Here is a 20,831-nt window from a genome sequence, read left to right on the forward strand (position 1 = left end):
ACAGATGTCCTTAGAGATATAAATTAGAATATAGATATATACTGTAGAACTCGGTTTTCTTCTCACAAGAATTGAAATCTGCTTTGTGACATTTCTTAAAGCCTGCATTGTTTGTTTTCTGTTGGTGTTCTTTTTTTATAGTATGTGCAACCCCCTGTCTATTAACTCTTTAGACTCTCTGAGATGATGGTTAAGCCAGGTCATATTTTGGGCCATGCCTTCTGTGTTGGTCACAGTTTAATATACCATTCTTTAATATTTTCTAAGGCCAGTGTATATATAGAATTAAATATCATACATTTGCACACTTGTATACAGTATGTACAATATAAAACAGAAGAATGAAGCATGTGTTCATATTTGTTTTAAGTTGTCCTGGTTGTGATTGTACAAAATGACTGATGGTTTAAATATTACATAAAAATATTGATTTCATGGCCCCCCTTAAACCAAAAAAGGTAAAACATCGAAATTTGATATTATTATGTTTTGTTACCTTAATTTCATTGTTCCATCCACTTTATATTTACCTTTGTATCTTCTTTTTCATTGTTTAATTTAGTTTATCTACAGTAACTGGGTTGATAAATGAGAAAAAAAAAGGATTATGTTTCTATTATTCTGTCTGGTCATTTATTAAGTTTCCTGTAGTTTTCCTCATTACACAAGAAAACCAGGGTGTAATGACATCAGGTTGTAGTGACAAAGAAAAACATAAAGTACTGTAAAACCATCTCTTTCTTTACTCTAAAGAGTCGACCACCGTCTTGACCTAAAGCCTTTGATCTGATCCTAAAATGAACTGTGTATGATCCTAAAATCTACTGTATTGTTTTTCAGTTGGCTTATGCTGTCCTTATATACTGTACATAACTTCGACATTTTCATGGATGAATATCTCAATTGTGGTAATGAAGACTGATTTAATGTAAATGCTGGTTAAAAAGGTTGTTTGTTAAAAAAATATGTTTGCTTGTCTTCACACTCAGAATACAGAAACATCAAAACTAGTGGATTTTTTTTATTGAGAGATCACGCATTTTTAGTGTTCTAACATTAGAGGCATGTGTTAGTACAGACATCTGCTATGCACTTCACCTCTCATATTCTGTTCTGCTTCAAGCCCTACTTTTGAAATCCCAGTTTCATTTTATTCATCAGTGTGCTGATATGGGGGATTACAGATCTCTTCACAGGGTCATAGATAAAAACAGCATGTACAGGTATGCGCTCCTTGTACTGTCTCTATTTCACAATTTATGGATTTTCCATCCCTATGTTTTTCACCAGGATCACTCTGAACATACAGTATGTACAGACAATTATTTTTTATCAAGTCATTATTGGCTGCTCTCTATATAGTGCCCCTCTGTGTGTACACATGTCACATTGTCTTCTCTAATGTGAAACCAGTCTAGATTAAACTGTGTCTATATAATACAGTCTTCCCAGGATTTATTTTATTTTCATTTTGTTTTAGGGTCAAATTGAAAGATTTTTATATTTACTGTATAAAATACATTTCATACTTGTCATAAGGCCATAATGATATTTTTTTTTAGTTCTCAAGGTTACCATTATTTTTTAAGTTGGTTTGATGTGACCATTTAGTTCTTACCTGTAAGGAGAGCACTCACTTTAAAAGGTCAAGAACAAACACACTGAAGGGCAACCCTTCATAATTTGTAGACTTCAAAGGAAGAAAACAATTTGAATTATTTCACTTTGAAGGTTTCAGTTGCTCAAGCACTGATTAACACTCTTGCAAATGCCAACTACATTGTGTACTACTTGTGTGCAGAGAAGGGGAAAAGTACATTTCTAAACATCATAAGAAAAAAAAAATCAAGATTATTTATAAATGGTCTTGGTTTCCCAGAGGACAAAACACTTTCATTTTTATTTTTGTCAGTTTTTAAGTTTTCATATGAACATCTCTAATACCAACAAGAATTTTCAGCTCTGATAGGTTCTCTAACTCTTACTTTTCTAATTATCACAGACCAGAGGAGGTGTGAATTAAGTGCAAAGATATCTGCACTGTTTAAGTAACTACTACTAGTTGCCAATGACTGTGATAATTTACATTGACAGTTATTTCAAAATTCAGGGAGATGGCTATTTCCAGGGAGTTGGCTGTAATGTAGCTTCTTCCATTTGTCTTCAAATTACATCTAATTCTTTTTAAAGTAACATTTGACACATTCTCTTTCTTCAAATGTGACAGGAAAAGTTTCATCACCATAATGTTTTTTTAATATGGGTATATTGTACATTACATTGAAATTTTGTGAGGCTGTCTTTTTTTTTGTTAATCACTTAAAAATTAAAAAAAGAGTGTGACGGCACAACCATTTTGCTGTGATGTTTTCTTTGAGCCCTGTCAAGTTTAGTTTTATTTTTAAAGCACATTTTGTGAAATTACCTTAAATGTTTTTCTTAAAAATATTTTTAAGAATTCAGCTCTAATCTTGTTTTTCAAATCATTTTTTGATATATCCATTAATAAAATCAATTAAAAATCAATTAAAATCAATTTAAATTTTAAATCAATGTAAAATCAAATCAAAACAGATGAATCAATCACATTATCCTGTTACAAAATTGGGTCTTTTACTTAGAACTAAAAATTGCCCATTAAAATCTCTCTTTGCCACTGGCAGATCTCACAGTGAAGACCCTGAGTGCTTTGTAAATCCAATCTTAAGAATCTTCCCTAAGTTGAGCCCCACAGGAAAAAACGTGTCTCAGTCTTTCAGCGGGGAATTCCCTCAGTGTGGACGGGGTTAATGCAAGTGGCATTCAGAGGCTGGTGTGCTCTGCTGTTCAGCCATCAGTGGGAGGGGGGGGGCATGAGGCTGGTTTGTATTTTTTAGCACTTGTTCCCTCCCCCTCTGCCTCTCAGCATTTCTGAAGGGTCAGGTAACAGGGCTGCTCCTGACAAACGCATGCTTCCTGTGCTAGCCTAATCATGGCAAGATGAGGGGCCGCACTCTCTGAGGATGGAGAAGAAAGTCTGCGTGATCCAAACAGATTTCCACCAATACCGTCCGACCATTACCATCCAAACCAAGCCACTGGCACACGTAAGGCACCTCTTCTTTCCACTTGGCGTTGACACTTCCGTAAGGCTGGGCATTTTTTCACTCTTATGGGTTATAGGGAGGAATTCCTTTCACATGCTGTCTTCACTTCTGAAGAATAATATGGCTTCTCAATTGTTTACTGTAAAAAAGGGGCTTTTGGGATGGTAGTTGGTGCTTCAGTGACAAAGGTGACATGCACAAATTTATCCTGAAAGCGCTGGAGAATGTATCTGCAAGTTAATGAATTTATATACAGTAGGTTTTTTTTTCAGTTAGTTATTCTCCAAAAGGCAGTACAAATGTAAGGGAAACTGTCTCTTTAGACAGTATTGTATTCACATTTAAATCTGAATATTTTTAAAATTATTGGCCATGCTTATCCTGTCTTGAGCAACTCCATATATGTACAATGGAAAATACTGGACATGAATGAACATAGTTGTACTATGATTTGCTAAAAGCCTTTATATTGTGATCTAGCGGGAAGAGTTTGTGGCATGATGGTTCTTCAGCGGTGATGGCAACTCAGGCTCCATTATTCTAAAGCAGTTCATGCTCCAGTATTGCCCCATATGTTCCATGAACCTAATACAGGTATATTTCACTGTGCACACCGAGGAGTTTCTAACTTAATGCAACCCTGTGCTGCTAATGTTTTTTTTCCACTGGTGCTGCAATAAACATAATTCTCAGAAGTGGAACCAAGACTGGTGCTCAGAAGTTTTATTTTAGATGAGATTGCAACAGCATTTTACCATGAAGATTAATGTCTGGGAAAATAATAGAATGGAAATAAAATGCAAAATACGAATTTAAAATATAAAGTGTTGAATGAGCTAGGCTTAATTTACATAACCAATTGACAAAATGAATTAAATTTCTATATAATTATATAAATATGGTCATATCAAAGATGATACTCTGACCAGTACTGGACTACATCACCATAAGGAATCCAGACAGGTGTAATAATATTATATGCATTTTGGGCAAGGCTGTTATTCATGTCACGTGGGTTTCAACATGCTGTAGCTCTATTCAGAATTTCCTGCATGCCAACTTTATATGTTGTATTACAGTCTGTGACTGTGTTATGAATAAAGTGAATAGTTGAAATGAAAGATTTCTGATTCTTAAACACTGCAGGTCACAAAAACTGAGATCAATGAATGCTAAAGATTATTTCTAAAGAGTTCTGGAGATTTTAATGTGTTGTTCTGGGTTTAAAGCTTGTATTATCTTTTGCATTTAAAACATTCTCAAAAGTGCAGTAAAGATAAACTTGGCTCCATAACAATACGTTTAATGTCTGCTCATTGTAGATGTCAGGAATGCCCTTTTTAGTTCCATATGTAAACACTTATATAAAGGATAAAGCAATAATGATTTCTGGAATTCCAGACTCATGCCTACAACTGTTCCTTTTTAATAGCTCATATCCAGGCTTGTGGAAAAGGCGTGCAAGGGATTTGTTATTTGAGCTGTTGCATTTTATCATGTATTTAAACACAGTCAGTTGAATGAAATACATACACCTGAGGGCTGTGAGCAGCCCACCAAGACAAACTAACACCTGGGCCATAAATACTGTATATGACAATTCCTAATCTAGTTAAATTTGGATGCTTTGAAAGTATTTTCTTTTTTACTATTCCAACCCCCTTGGTGCCTAAACACATCCTGTAGCAGATGGACTTTGAAGCTGTTTATGGGTAAAACAAAATCAAGACACTTTATGCAACATGGTGATAGTGAATCACTCATCTCAGTTGCAGGTGAAAAACAAGACATATAGAGCTTTAATGAAATCATGTTTAATAAAGGTCCCATCTATTGTCATATTATTCATATACTGTATATATATAGTATTATATTATATATAATATAATAGATATACCACAGTATGTCATATATACCCAATTATTGTCATATTAACTGCCCTGCATTTCATGTAGAATATCCACTAGCTGCATGGCAGAATTGGCTCTTCTGCTTGTGTTTCATCATATTCATAAGAATAGAGAGACCTCTTATTTCTTTAAGGAACTGGATCACCATTTCATAAGAATCAAAGCCGTGAAGGAAAAACGTATATACACGGTTTTGTTTAAACAAGCAGATGCCAGAGATTGTGATGAGTGGAGGGTAGGCTGAAGTCATAGCCCACTGATTATAATGTTACAGAAGTTTACTCTCAGCCCTCAGAGCCTGGGAGTAGCCATAGACTATAGACTTGAGTTTTATCACACAGGCCAATGAGGTGGCAGAATAGTTATAGAACAGGACTTGTACTGCAGGAATAGTAAGTAAGAGAATGGGGCATTAGGATGATGGAGGGAGGACGGTAACCTCAGAAACACTGTGCAGTATATACACATACTGTAAAAATGTCATATAGTAATAGAGTGATCAACATTGTAGAGCCAGTGTAATTTGGAAAAAATGGTGAGAACATTAGAAATGCTGGTTAGAAAAGATTTGTCAGGGTGTTAGTAAGCATTTCAACTGATACCATATGTTCCTCGTCTATGGTGCTGTCACACATTAATGCTGCCTGCAGATCCTGCATAGAGTTTCCAATTACAAGCCACTGTGAATTGCCTCTAGGAATTTGTGAACAAAAAAGCCCATGTCAAAGCTATAGTCCTAAAACCACATGCTCCAGTCAACAGTATCAAGTGGCAAACTACTGTACTGCTGCTGAGATTTTGGTCTTGCCTATACTGTGGTAGTTCTTCTAATTTCCTCTTTTTTACTGTATGTAACATTTACAATGTACAATTAATAATTGTGCAGGTACAATAAGCTAAACAAATGGCTAAAACGATAATAAGGCTAGCACAAAGTGGAGAAGAAATGCATGTGCTACCTAAACAAAAGTAAATAAGAAGTAGAACATTACTCAGTTGTATGGAGGCACCAAGCATCTTTACAGTGAATGAAACTAGCAAGTTACATTTCCAGTTTGAGAATTAAAAGTATTAGTGGAATACGGTGTGAGAAATATTGAAGGATATAGTTGAGAGCCAAGTCAATGTACAGTAGGTGCTGTTTGAACAGATGGAGTCAAGTGTACATACTGAACATACTATTCCCTCACAGAGGAGGCTCTTGAAATGCAAGAACAGAGGTGGGATACACAGTGTAAGTTTGACCGTCATAGTTCCACATGGGCTCATCCCCTTCGCCATCTGTTTCATCCCGCAACACCTGGGGCATGAACCCAGGTCTTCAGCGTAACGCAACAGGGAACAAGCAGCATGAGCTAAAGGAGATCTCCCTCAGCCCAGGCAGCTGAGGTCCTTGCTAAGCGCAGGGAGGGCGATGACGTCACCATATCCGAACTACTGTAGGTCTGCCACATAAGACCATGGAGCTTGTAGTAAAGGTGTTGTCCAGTGAGGATAAATCTACTGTATTTTTAACTGTATTGTGAAATCAAAGTAAATCATATGAATTCTAAAGGCATTTTCTACTTTAAGATTTTAAACCAACCAATTTCTTGTTTTGATTTACTCTACTCAATTAAACATTTAAAGTAGAATTTTTTTAACATAACATTTTTAGGTATTTAATATTTAAGGAGCTGTCAAATGCAAGATTTGATGAGTCATTTAAAACACAGGTCAGAATGCTGGGATTCATTATGAAACTCTGCTTACATTGATCATCTGCTTTAGATGATACAGCATTTCAGAAACCTAAAAAAATGTTTTAATTGAATTTGTAAAGTATTTTTTCTTATTGAATGACAATTCTTAGACCATGATAGCAAACTTTGCAGTTTCTTTACTCAAAATCAATTTTTGTTCCAAAATAATAATCTAGAATAACATCATTTAGGTCACTAAAAATTTGGTTTCATCCCCAGTTTATAGAGTAGACGTTTTGCATTTCTGGAGTTCTATTTTGGAAGGTCAATGGGGTTCTGCTGAGGTTGATATACAGTACAGAAACGTCATGCTTTTTGTGGTGAACTCAACTACAGTAGATTAAAATTATTTTTTACCTTTAAAAAGATTAATTTGTAAACTACTTTGTTTCTGCTTCACATGAATAATCTGTTTCTTATTATTATTAACCTTGAGTGGAGTATTTGCTTGTTTAAGTACAGCCAATGTTATTTTAGTACATTTTAGTTTTCATTTTTAAATTGAATTTCCAGTTATTCTCTGTTTTATCCTCTCCACCCTAGTTTGCATTTACCATTTGTTAATCAATGTAAGTTCACTGTAATTCAAGAAAACACAAGTTTATTGTAATTCATGAATGATTTGTGATTTAAGTACAAACAGTATGAACATTTTAATTCAATAATTACATTTCTGTGGCTTCTAAGTGAACTACTGTTTACCTACTGTATAATTTTTACTGTATAGTATTTACACCTGGTAGTGTTCAGGGGACAAAAAATGGACACCCATAAAATTCCTATATAAAGCTTTAATATATATGTTTCTATAGGAAGAAGTAAACTACTGGAGCCTCTTGGCAAAGTGGGTTATATGGAGAATAAACTTAAAGGATCTTAATAGCGAATGCTTCTGGCTCTTGTAGAAAAGGATACTTGCCAAATAGAGTAGAGATACAGATTTGTTATGATACTTTTTCTTTACGTAATGAAAAATAACACAAATTCTAAGTGTTGTTAATCTCAGGATAGTGTGTAAAACTTTTAAGGTAAAGACTATGAGCCAAACATCAGCACTTACAGTGTGAGTAATGGCAGAAGACTCTGGGAAGTGTACTGTACAGTATGTTTTAGAGGAGGTAAAAGTCTTCATCCACTCTCCAGCTGTCAAGATCGTATAGACATTATTGTAGAAGTAACAAAACAAAGATGCCAAAAGATGCCTGGTAGATGCTATGAGTAGATTGATGTACCTTGAATAGTACCATTTAATTAACATGGTACCTCAGAGCAGGGTTACATTTTTTTCTGTAATTTTCACAATAATAAACTGTTTGTGAGAAAATATGTTTAAATGATAAGATAGTGTGACTTCAAGAGACATCCCCGGGAGTGTCCATATGTGTATGTTGTTTTAGAGTTTTAAATCATTTTGGAGAAGTGTTTTTTAAAGTAGTAACTTAAAATAAGTGCCTGCCTTTCCATTTCTAATATTACCTTAAAGGACAAATGTAGCTAGCAGAGATCTGCTTATGCTATGTCCAACTCAGCTTCCCACTAATTTCAGTCATTTTCCAGTGACAAGCATAGATACCTTGAATTTCATTGAGCAAGCTGTGGCAAGTTTTTTTTTCTAATAGCACTTTCTATTCAAAGAACATTTCACTGAGCTGTGGAAAATTGATTCACATCTGTTTTCTAAGAAAGTATAATAAAGCATTTTTGTATTATTGCTGCTGAGCCAGAAGTGCTTGTACAATCCTGTTGCAGAATGAGGACACATAGCTAATGGAAGGCACAACTCAGCTATACAAATTATTACTGAGATATAATTAAACCTGAGATTTAGAAGAGTATAGAGTATTTCACACATTATTCAGTAGATTTTTCATCATATCCTTATGCCTGTCATTAATTCTTTGTAGTGATCAGAAATTTAAACTTCACTTGGAATTTCTCATTTGTCCACATCCTTCACTAAAATGTTAATACTACAATTTACTTTGTCTTTGCATTCTTATTTTAAACACCATTTTTATCTGTATAATGTCGGCAGTGTTTGCTCTCTTAAATGTTGGGGTTTTGCAGTTCATGCTCCTGTAGAGTTTCTCAACCACTTTTCAGGTTCATGAATTTCTCATGCGAACGTTAAGCTCTTTGACTTTGAGGTATTTAACCTGATGGTTTTCCATCATTGATCAAGCGAATACTATACACAGCAAAGCTCACATGAATCATTTTGCAGCTGGGACATTGGTGTTGAAATGTGAGAGAAACCCGTCAATGAATGACATTTCAGTGGCCTGTGAACATAAACCACTTTGTGTTGCACACTCACTTTATTGTTCTCAGGTTTGCAGATACAAAACCGAACTAAAAGGACATCTACTCAATATTAACATTGACATTAGAGTTTATCAATGTGTCTGTTGTAAAAATATCTGTGTAGTATTATACATTTCTGTGTATACTATAATATACTGTAATGTCTGTGTATAAAATTGAACATGGAGGTCTTTTGCAAAATCAGGGAAAAGTATTTGTACATTTTGTGTTACTTTACAAATTACAAATTGCAAAACGGAATCTGTATCTGCAAACATTCCTTTAGGACATTTACATGCCAAGCAGAAAAATGAAATTGAGGTCGGCAGTATTCAGAGGAAGAGCTGTCTATCTTTATATTGTTTCTACCATGTTTCACATATCACCCAGAACCCTTGACATGTACTGTCAACACACTTCACCACTACATAAAAAAGGAAAAGACTGAAAGAAAAAAACAAACAAACCTGTGGCCAGATATGCGTAAAATCCTTTTCCTCCAGGGGTAAAAGATTAATGAAAATTCTTGTACAATGAAAAAAAAGTAAGTGTAGTTCAATGTTTATCACAGTTTTTGTTACTTCAAATAACAGCATTGACATTCCCAGGTAGGGATTACCAGTTGGTTACTTCAGAAATTAAACAAATACATTAATTAACTACAGCATGTTTCATTATACATTTGGGCAAGAAATGCTAGTTCTGGTTAGTTTAGTACACACATGGATAGCAAAAGAAAGGAGAGAGAAAGACAACTATACATTTATTTATACCGCACATGAGAAATTGTAGTAATGTAATGGACTGGTGTCCTATCCAGAGAGTATTACAAATTTGTTCCCCACGATTTCAGGACTGTCTTCATGTTGCCATGACACTTCAAGATGTGAGCATCTTTGTGATGATGGATAGCTGAGTGGAAATTCAAATTGGTTTTCTTGGTTTAAAATTAAATTTCAGCCTTCCTGCTAATTACTTTGGTAATTATTAGCTTACTGATCTTAGTATCTCATCCAAATGTTTCTTGAAGGAAGCCAAGGTATTGGGTAGCTGCTTTCCTACTTTAATAGCACTTTGTTTAAACATGTGCCTCCTGTTCTCAGTTTTTAATATACTTCTGTGTATACAGATTTTTAAAGATTTTTAAAGTGTTGATGTGGAGGGTGGCACGATGGCGCAGTGGTTAGCATTGCTTCCTCACAGTGCTGGTGTCCTAGGTTCAATTCCTGGCTAGGGATGGTACAGTATCTGTGTGGAGTTTGTATGTTCTCCTTGTGTTTGCGTGAATTACCTCTCGGTGCTCTAGTTTACTTTCATAGTCCAAAAACATACTTGGAGGTTAATTGGCTTCTGGTAAAATTGGCCCTGGGTGTGAGAGTGGACATTTCTGTGTCTGTCTCCCTCGCGATAGACTGGCATCCTATCGAAGCTGTATCCTACCTTGTGCCTGTTGCTTGCTGGGATAGGTTCTGGCTCTCCCACGACCCTGAATTGGTAGAAGTGGTTTGAAAATGGATAGATTTGTTGATGTTGATGGGTGGCATGGTGGCACGGTAGTTAGCATTTCTTCCTTGCAGCAATGGGGTTCAGGGTTCAATTCTGGACCTAGGATGCTATCTGTGTGAAGTTTGTACAGTATGTCCCCCCTTGTTTGTGTGGGTTGCCTCCACGTGCTTCAGTCCGAATACCTGTACGTTAATTGGCTCCTGGGAAAAGTGGCCCTGATGTGAGTGTGTTTGTATCTCTGTGTGTCCTGTGATGGACTAGTGTCCCATTCAGGGTGTACCCAGCTTGCCCCCATTGCAAGCAACAGGCAGAAGGTGCCAGCTCCCCCACAACCTTGACATGGATGAGCCATTAGAAAATGGATAGACAGAAGCTGATGCTGATGAAGTTTTGCTCCTCTAGGAAGTGGTGTTTATGGGTCAATGCAAAGGCTGAACTTTGAAAGCATCTAGTCTTTTCTCAAAAATGAGTGATCATTTCCCTGTGGAAGAATAGGTACTTTTACCGTAATTCTTTACTGAGATGTGTAAATGTGCAAAAACAACTATAAATGTCCAAATGCCATATGTTTTTGCACTAGATTATTTAATTTAATAATTGTAATCTAAAATAAGTCACAATATAAACTTAATTTTCCGTATTTGAGTGCAACAATTATATTTGTTTACTGTTTTTTAGCTGTTTCAGTCTTCACAAATAGTTATTATTACATTATGAATATTTGTACAAGTCAAATTGTGACATTGTTTTTGTCTTCTAGATTTATAACTTGGTATGCCTAAAGCATTCCATGGTAGTGGAATAATAAATTAGACTGTTTTCCTGTACAGCTTCACCCCTCTTCAATGCCATTACTTCCCAGAAGAATTTATTCCTAGAACCCAAGCAAGTAAAAAGTAATTTATGGGGTGCTGTTAAAAATGTACAAAATCATGTACATCTAATAGGAGAATACACATTAAATAAAGTATAAAATTAGATTTCTTACATTACTAATGTGAATAATAACTTCATACAGTAATGTTTTGACTTTAAGCAAAATATATTTTGAAGGCAACTAAATCATTTAGTTGGCTTACTATTGGCAGCTGTACACCTGTAAAAGTATCAAAAACAGAAATCTGTAAGTGGGGTGTTTACTCTTAAATAGAGTAGATAGATTTGCAAGAAATTCATTCATTCCCCCTAAACAAAAATTTCAGGTCCTGGCTCTGATTCAGATGTGTACAGCAGGAGATTTTTGTCATATGGAAAAAATTTCAGATATTTAAAATGATGTTGATTGCCAACAGATTTCCCTTTTCTTAAAAAAGCCATTTTAATTATACATGGTTAGAACCCTTTCAGAATTTTTCATAGGTCATGTTTTTTAAGGATTTAGAATCCTTATGATTTTTCCACACTAATAGTGACAGAAAAATATCCAAAGGACACATATTCCTTTCATATGAGCTTTGGCTTTTCAAAGTGGCCTTAGTTGTAACTCATTCTGTTCATTATTGAGTAGTTATTCTTCAGTACTTTCTCAATACATATACACATAGCACTAGCCTCTGGTACAAATATAACTCAAAGAGAAATGTTTGTTGTACTCAACTGAGTGTTTCCATGTGTGTTCTCTGTGGAAGTGTGGATAAGTAGAGACATTAGGATTACTGTATCTAATGTGGAGTCAAAAACATAATGTATCAGTGTATCAATGTCCCTCTGACAGTGCACCTTGTTTTATATACAGTATCTGAAGGAAAGACCTTTTAAACCCAGTGTGCAGAATTTGACTGAATCTTCTCATTAATTCAATAACAACATTGCCTTTTTTTGTATTTACAGTATTCATTTTACAAGTTTTAGAATGTCTTATGAAGCGGAATTCTTTTGAAAAGTTAAGCAGGCTAATAATGGGAAGAGGGTTCTTTTGGATTAAAGCAATGGAGGAAAAATAAAATATTTCCTTTGTGGAAAAACTTGCGTATCATTATGCATCTTACTAGAATAATTGTCATTATGTACAGTATGTATTCTAAACTCATATAAGAATATATTTATAGTGTACATCAATTTAGTCATTGTTAGTCTGTGATTTTATTTCTCCTCTAAGGTACCAGCAAAGACAACCATTGATCACAGAATGTAGCCGTTATGAATTATACAAAAAAAACCCAAAATAGTAATAGTAAAAATAATAGAATAATATTTTGATGTCTTAATTCCACTGATAAAAACAAAGATTCTAAAAGCTCTTGCATTACTGCAGGCTGACAAACAGTGGGAGCAAAACAATGGTACATTTGCAACACAGTTGAGTTATACTGTAGATGTGATTTTTGTTTTTTTATATTCAATTTAAACAAAATTAATAAATAAGCTTTGCTGACTTGTCATGCTTTTCACATTTTTCTAAATTTTTGGATCTACTTCATTGGGATTGCATGAAATTTTATATTGTTTTAAAGACCCCTGAGAGGCCCAGATTTGGGGGAGAGATCTGCAGAAGTGAAGCCTGAAGGAAATTCATTTCTCTGCTACCCAGGTCAAACCTCTGCCACAGTGTCAGCAATCTGAGATGAGAGAGAAAGAGGAGCTGAAGAAAGCCATCGAGCAAACTGATCGTCTCATTTCGAAGGTCCAAGAGCTTGAGGAAAAGAATGCAGGACTTTGCAAAGAAAAAAATGAGGTTTTCATTAGATTGCGAGCAGTAAGTTCCAGATTTTATTTGTTTTTAATAGAGATTTGCAGGTTACTTCCAGGTTTTTTGTTTTTAATAATAGTTTTTTTTAAAACTGAAGTATAGTCTCACAGAGATTAATAAGCACTTAATTAATAGCACTTAATAAGTGCTATATCTTACTTTTCTGAAAAACATTTTTGGAATATTCCCACTTTGAAAAAATCTGAAATGAAATAATCACCATACAGTATATTGTATCTGTAAGGCAGAACTCCAAACGTTAGCATTGCCATTTTCTTCATGATGCATTAAGATAAAAATATTGATTTTGTTGATTTCAAGACAGACTTGCTTTGCAGATTGTTATTGGTAAATGTAATGATCTAAATATTAAAAAATTGTGTTTTATGTCATTATTAACTTTATCTTCAATAAAAGTAAATAATAGTAGCAGCTGTAGCCATTGTAGTTGAAGTAGAGGCATACAACATTAATAGTATTAATCATAAAAGTCAGGTCAATTCTTCTGACTTCTGCTTCCAACATCCCTACTCAGAAACTTTAACACCCCCTGTTGTTACATTCTTAGAATTGTTTTATGTGAAGCATAACAGTCATGATGTTGAGCTTCAGTCTGTGTTGGTGAAATGTCAGGTCCAAATTCTTTAAAGTCTTAAATACTAATATTCAATCTTAAGAGCAATTCTCATGAATACCAGAACTACTTAATTTTATTCTGAAATATAAACTGATTAAAATATTTTTCTTTTAAAAAATGTTAGAAAATATGGCCACAGGTTTTCTTTATAAGGCAAACCTGCACTGACATATTGTGGCTGGGACTGAAAAAGATGTTTGATTAAGAGAGGAGTGCTGGGGTTTTTCAGTGTCATTGGCGTCTTCTGAGGCTGCCAGGTCCTGTAAGCAGAATTATATTTATAATTAACTCAAGAATATCATACTGAATTTGATACCAGTTTAAGAACCTTGGAGGGGAAACGTTTTCTTTCAGAATTATTTCACTTTATTTACATTTTGGTTGTGTGCAAAACCTTACTTACTTACAGTATATAATGTAAATAAACCTAGAACTGTTACGACCTTTGAAATAAATAAAATAAAAATAAGTAAAATTTTAGATAAAGTTGTGTGAATTGAGTATTAGCTGCATGTTTACACTAAGAACATGGCCCAGGAAAGCAGTTTGCTTTAGGTGACATGGGTTACCCCATATATACTTTTTAAAACATTATCAAATGCTTCAGCACTGTATCCTTATTCAGTATATCAGAATCTTACTCAGTCCACTGTATCTTTTTGACATTTTCTTTAAAGAAATTGGGAAGCAAACAAAAATGGAAACAATTGAAAGGTGACTTTTTCTTGAGCTCTGACCCTGCTCACTCAAAGTTATAAGCCATTAATAGCAAAACATTACTTTTTATTGTAAATCACTCTGATTTATATGCTTTCACATAGTAAGAATAAAGGAAGGCAAACCATGGGTCACAAAAGTTAACACCAATACTAAATGTTTACTTTGGGATGTAAAAGTTGGCAATAAAAGAATTATTGGTCACCCTATTTAAAATTAGATTTAAAGTCAGCAGGTGTAAAATGCTCACCACCATCACTCTTCAAATCTACTTTTTAAGTCATAGTACTTTCAGAAAGGAATGTGACCTTCATGTTATAGTCTTAAAGCGATTAGCCATCTGTTAAAATAAATAATTCTCTATACTGTACCATGACAGTACCAGACTGAACACTTTTTATGAAAATGGATAGATTGATGCTTCTGTATATAGCAATGTGTTTTATATGTTTTTAATCAAACTTTTTATACAGTACGACTGAAAATGTACAGTATATACTGTACAGTATATACACTATAATCATTAGAATTTTGATGCGGCATTTCAATGAAAAACCAATATTCTTATGTATTGTCTGATATAATTGATGTTGTCAGACTTTCCTACTGTTATTCTTTTATTATTTTATTATGTTATTATTCTACAACTTATTCTTGCTCATACCACAGTTATTTTATGCTTTAGAAGTACTGTAGGTATACTGGAATAAGGGCTGGTATACGTAAGAGATATTTGTCTGTCTGTTCACTGCATTAGTAAAACTAAACAAAAGTGAAGTACCCAACCTTATGAGTTCATGTATTTATGCTTTACTATGTGTTGGATTGCTCCTTTGAGCCGAAGAAAAGGGCTAAAATAATATTGGGCCTTCCTCTAGAGACTGCTCAGCAAGACCTTTTGTAAATAGTTTGTAAACATTCAAGTGTTAACTATTAATTTGTTATGTTATGGAAAGATAAACATTTCACATAGGGCTTTATTTGTATATGAGATGTGTCAGTGAGTCAAAGAGTAAGGGTAAAGAAATTCTGACCTAAATTCTGAAAACAATTATTAATGTTTACATTTTAAGAGTACGGGTTTAAGTTTAGCACACATAATTTAGTGATTTTATTTTGTCTTATATGAATAAATAGGACAAATGGAAAATTGATTTATCATTCTAAAACTGTGGTAGTGAATGAAGCATTATACATTTGGAAACTGATTCACTATTATAAAAGAAACCAACTACAGAGAGTGATATTTTCCATTCTTTCATTTCTTTCCATAGTGCTGGAAAATAATTTATCCTTTTTCACTGTTCAGCAATGCATTCTTTACATAGTTTATACAGTATTCAACAAAATTCAGCTGCACTTCTTTAAAATTATTCCACCTAGTAAACATTTAAACATATTCAAACAAGCCTTTTGGATCTGTTAATACGACCTGTGCTTTATGTTAATTAGAATGAATTTGTGGCAGACTCCTGCTCATTTCTGTGCTGGCCTGCTTTCAAAATAATGGAAAAAATTATCCTCTGATGTTTTTTGAGATGAGCCAAGGCGGTTGTCATGGAATGTTTTTGTGTTAATAGACTTCTTTTTTTACAAATGTTGACATCTTTGATTTTTGGCATCCAGTCCAGTTATTGTCAGCATATACAGTATGTAACACGTATGGTTCATTTTTTCTTCACAGTGGTTTGGTCAGATTTCAAATAATGGCAGTGATTCACAAAGGCTGTAAGATTATTAACTGCCAGTGTAGATATTCTTGAGTACTGTGAATAAGACTTTTCAAAAGCCTACAAATTACAGCAGTGTGGTTTTGTCAAAAGGGTCTAATATATAAAGGACTACCTGTGTACTATTTTATATTCTCATGGATCGCTTCTCAATAAAAGCTAACCTTTCATTTACCCTAACTTAACCTTTCTCCTGAGTCATGCAATTCCTATAAAAGCAACCCAAGAGCTTTCTTTATACTGTATGTTAGCCAGTTAATGAAACATCTGACCTAAATTAAGCCATGATCACTCCATCAAGGTGAAAGTTCCTTATATGAAAAGAAATAATGTTGTATGATAACATTTTGGAATTATGTGTGCAACATTCATTTGAATAGTAACGTAAGACGGAGTGGTAAATCATTTGAATCATTTGTATTTGATTGTATATTTTGTTTGCACTGTATAAAACCCACAGTAAATTAATGTAAACACATACTGTATGTAAGTGCAATGAAAACAGTGCAGAAAACAGAACGTGACTGACATACTGTAAGTATTAAATGGTGCTTCAGAGATCCAATGATCAGGGTTATTTTTTGTCCTTCAGATTCTGTCTGTCTGAAGTATAAATGATCTTCCCATGTTCATGCAGGATTTCAACAGGTGCTCCAGTTTCTGCAGTATCTTTGATGGACTGGTGTGCAGTCCAGGATAAGAGAAGTCAAATGTCTCCTAACCCTATGCAACAGGAAAACTAGCTTAATGGTAACGAATGAAAGTTTTGCTTTGGAAACTAAAAGTTATTAACAGTGATATATCTTCTACATATATTAAACACCAATTTAGCTTGAGAAGCAGTAGTTAATATTAGTAAATTAATTTAAGACTTGCATTTGGTTTTAATGAAATGTGAGAAAATTGTTCAAGAGAACGTTTCCGCAGGTCTTTCCTCCCGGCGGCTGTCAGGGTGTATAACGCTGCTCTAGGCTAGGACTGTTAGCCCTTCATTTGCTCATCTTTGGACAGCATGTTTGCTCCATTGTACTTTTTGGACAATCAGTCTGTATAAACCTATGCACATTTTGCACATATTTTATTGTTTCTACAATGACTATGATCATCACATTTTGCACACACCTATGTATTTATTTTTTATTTATTTATTTTATATTTATTTTGTTGTCTTTTTTTTTATAACTATTCTGATGGCTGTTTTTGCTTGTCTTGGGCTGGACTGCTGTAACACATCAATTTCCCTACGGGATTAATAAAGTCTTATCTAAAACAACATCATTAGTATATTGTACACTTGGTCCCAGTTAATTAACACTAATGTTATTAGCATAAATCTTGAGCAATAGTCTGCTTATTGTACATATACATGTACAGTGTGTATACTGTACCTTGAAATTGCTGTGTCAAAAGTGTTTGTTTTATTCTTTTACCAACAACATTTGGAAAACAATGAAAAATACATTGTACATTGTACAATTCACTAGTTTCTTCAAAGTTTTGATTTGAGTTACAGATTTATGTGTAGATTATGCCGTCAGAAACCCAGATTTCCAAGAGTGGTATACTTGCCTTACAGTTTTAAAGAATCCGTTAGTTTGCCTATTTAGAAGATAATATTGTAGTTTCTACAGTAATAACTTTTAAGTGCAGCTTCCCCTGTTAAAGAAGCATAAAGAAGAGTTTAATGTTCTTTGATTAATTAACCAGTTATATATAGTACATAACTGTATATCTCAACCATACCAATCTTGGGTTTATAAATATCCAAATATGTTATTTCACATACTTAACAGGGACTGAATTAATAAGTGAAGAACAGATGTCATGCACAACCATTTCATTTGAAAATAAATTAGTATTAATATTCTGTCTGTTTTTTATCATGTAGACATAGAGTGTAGACATCAATAAATCACAAAAAATGCATAGCCTTTCTAGAGGACAAATCCTCATTAAAAGTGTTTGACAGAAGTTGTGAAAGACAAATAAGACAAAAGCCTTTTAGATGGAATGTGAAGTAATGCCTTTGTGGTATTTCACACTTATCCTTAAGTGGTGAAACACTGGACATGTTGCTTGTATTTAACCAAAATATGAAGTTTGGCATAAATCTTCTCTGGGTACTGTTGAGTATTTTTCTGTGTGCCAGAACATTTTTACAAAAAGAATGAATGTAACGTTTAAAAATGTATTTACAATATGGTAGAAAAAAATTGTTTCTGGAATCATACTCTTCCATTCAGTTTTTGTCACATTGCAGTACATAACGTAATGCTGTCATTATCGAAGTGTTACACATGAGTTCTGTGACAGCAAGTGTTCCCATAAACAGACAGTGTAGTGAGTGTTCAAATTCTAAACTCATACTTATAACCCCAATTTCTTCTAGCTGTGGGATATGTTGCCATCAGATGATTTTCACTTCCCTTGAAATGGGTGATCACACTGAACAGTTGACATCTTACTATCTATTGCTTTTGAGATTTCTATCTGGCTTCTAGCAATGTATCATTCTAATTTTGTGCTGCCTGTAAACTGAAGCTTCTAAAGGCCTGTACTATTTTTTGTAGGTAGTAATTTCTCTGCAGGAAAGCACCACACAAGAACATTGCTGACAACAGACTAGATATACAGTAGTTAATGGAAGAGGCATTGTACATTATTAGAAACAAATCAATCCTTCGAAAAAGTTGTCTAATCATAATGCATTGTTCTATTACACAGCTGCTTCTCTCTACTTAGAAATAGCCTTTGCAAATAGATTTATCCATCCATCAATTCTCGAGCTGCTTTATCCAGTAAGAGACATGAGGAAGCCGGAGCCTATGCCGGTAAGCAACTGGCACAAAGCAGCATACAGTACTCCCTGGACAGGATGCCTGTCTATTACAAGGCACATGCATACACAGACACACACACACTCTCACCCCTAATTTTCTGGGCCAATTTTTCCAGAAGCCAGTTAACCTACTAATACAGTATATTGTTGGACTGGGGGAGGAAATCGGAGCAACTACCAGAAACCCATGCAAACATGGGGAAAAGATAAAAAGCTCGAACTGGTTTATTTATGAGTTTAATAGTAAGAATGGGCTTTAATTAGAGCATTTAACTATGCTATATTGTTTTTGTATTTTTTCAACTCAAGTCCAATGAGGCAATAAATACCTCTGTGAAGGTAATGTGCTGCAGCAAAGTGAGAGAAACAAAAATATACTTTATAGAAAATATTTCCCAATAACTGCAGATTATTTTCATTTAAATCTTAAACAAAGTTTTGGAAGCATTTAGAGTTAGAGGGAAGACCCGGGATATGTGTAGTGAACTGATGTCAAATCAAGTGTTTAAGTGTTATGTAGTCTAGAAACTGTGGATCAAAAATTTTGGATGTACTGTAGAAACTGATGACAAACATAAATTATTACTGTTATGCACTTACATCACTTGACTGAAATGTTCTTCAGTATCATTGTTAAAAGCATTGACAGTAATATTTACAGTATCTTCCTATCAGCTACAACAACCCACTTTGTTTAATTCATTGCTCAAGAAAAAGCAATGACATCATATAGTTCATTTTGAAATTTGTGAATATCTGGAGACTTCAGAACAATCTCCTAAAGTAAATAAATATGAATGTTCTTAAAGTGTAAAAAATAAGCTTTTACCTGCTTTGCTGAGTGTGTCCAAACCTTGCACTTGTTAAATCTTGTAAGGTACACTACACTCATTTCAATTTATTATTGAAGAGGAATACCTCCTCTGACCAAGATCTGGACAAACAGAATACAAAACATATGAGTAACAAACAAAAGACAGAAATGTAAGCGTAAATGTAAAAAAAACAGTGAAATTTAGAGTTAGAAGTTAAATCTAAGAAAACAAAAGTTATTATCTCAAAACTAACTAGCTGAGAGACATAGTAGCCTGCAATTCTAGACTTTTCATTGCCAAACTGAAAAGTAAAGGCATCAGCTTCTGTTGTTTTGCACCAAGAAATAAACATTCACAAATCCAACATTTTACAAGTTATTCTGTAGCCATAGTGTCATAATGCACAATACAAGAATATCCCAGGAAACAGACATAGGAAAGTGGAACAGAATAACACTCTCTACAGTACATACTATACAGTACTTTACATACTGTACTGTACACACACTTAAGAATACGAGAATATCTTCATGTTCAGATCATCTGCTATGGAAAGAAATCCAGGGACACTTCCCAAAGGAATGATAAAGTATAGACAGAAACCCAGCTTCAGTATGTGATAAAAAACAATGAGTCCAGTTTATAATCTCACATTACTTCTCCAGAGTTCTGAGATCAGTCCTTTTCCTATTCATGTGCTGTTAGACAGGCTAAATAGGCTGCCATACGTAATCTTCAACCTGGCCAAATTAAGCAGAAAACTCTGCAAACTAAGGTGAAATATACAGTATTCAGTTCTGCATGGTGACAACAGAATAATCCTGTGCATATCCTGTGAATCCTGTGAACCTACTGT

General features: G+C 34.2%; 1 protein-coding gene across 4 annotated transcripts in view; it reads left to right on the forward strand.

Annotated features, from left to right (window-relative positions):
* Nucleotides 1–2,964: 2,964 nt before the first annotated feature.
* The window catches only part of LOC148824040 (putative uncharacterized protein MYH16), an 86,626-nt gene continuing 68,759 nt past the window's right edge, over nucleotides 2,965–20,831 (forward strand). For 3 of the 4 annotated variants that reach the window (XM_088927129.1, XM_088927130.1, XM_088927131.1), the window contains exons 1-2: nucleotides 2,965–3,086; nucleotides 13,079–13,243. In XM_088927129.1, coding sequence (XP_088783255.1) covers nucleotides 3,003–3,086; nucleotides 13,079–13,243 — 249 coding nt within the window. In that variant the 5' untranslated portion in view covers nucleotides 2,965–3,002. The remainder of the gene's footprint in view (nucleotides 3,087–13,078; nucleotides 13,244–20,831) is intronic. The other variant, XM_088927132.1, reaches the window with a different exon arrangement.

This window comes from Atractosteus spatula, chromosome 11 (assembly GCF_055471065.1).
Source record: "Atractosteus spatula isolate fAtrSpa1 chromosome 11, fAtrSpa1.hap1, whole genome shotgun sequence".
Taxonomy (NCBI): domain Eukaryota; kingdom Metazoa; phylum Chordata; class Actinopteri; order Semionotiformes; family Lepisosteidae; genus Atractosteus; species Atractosteus spatula.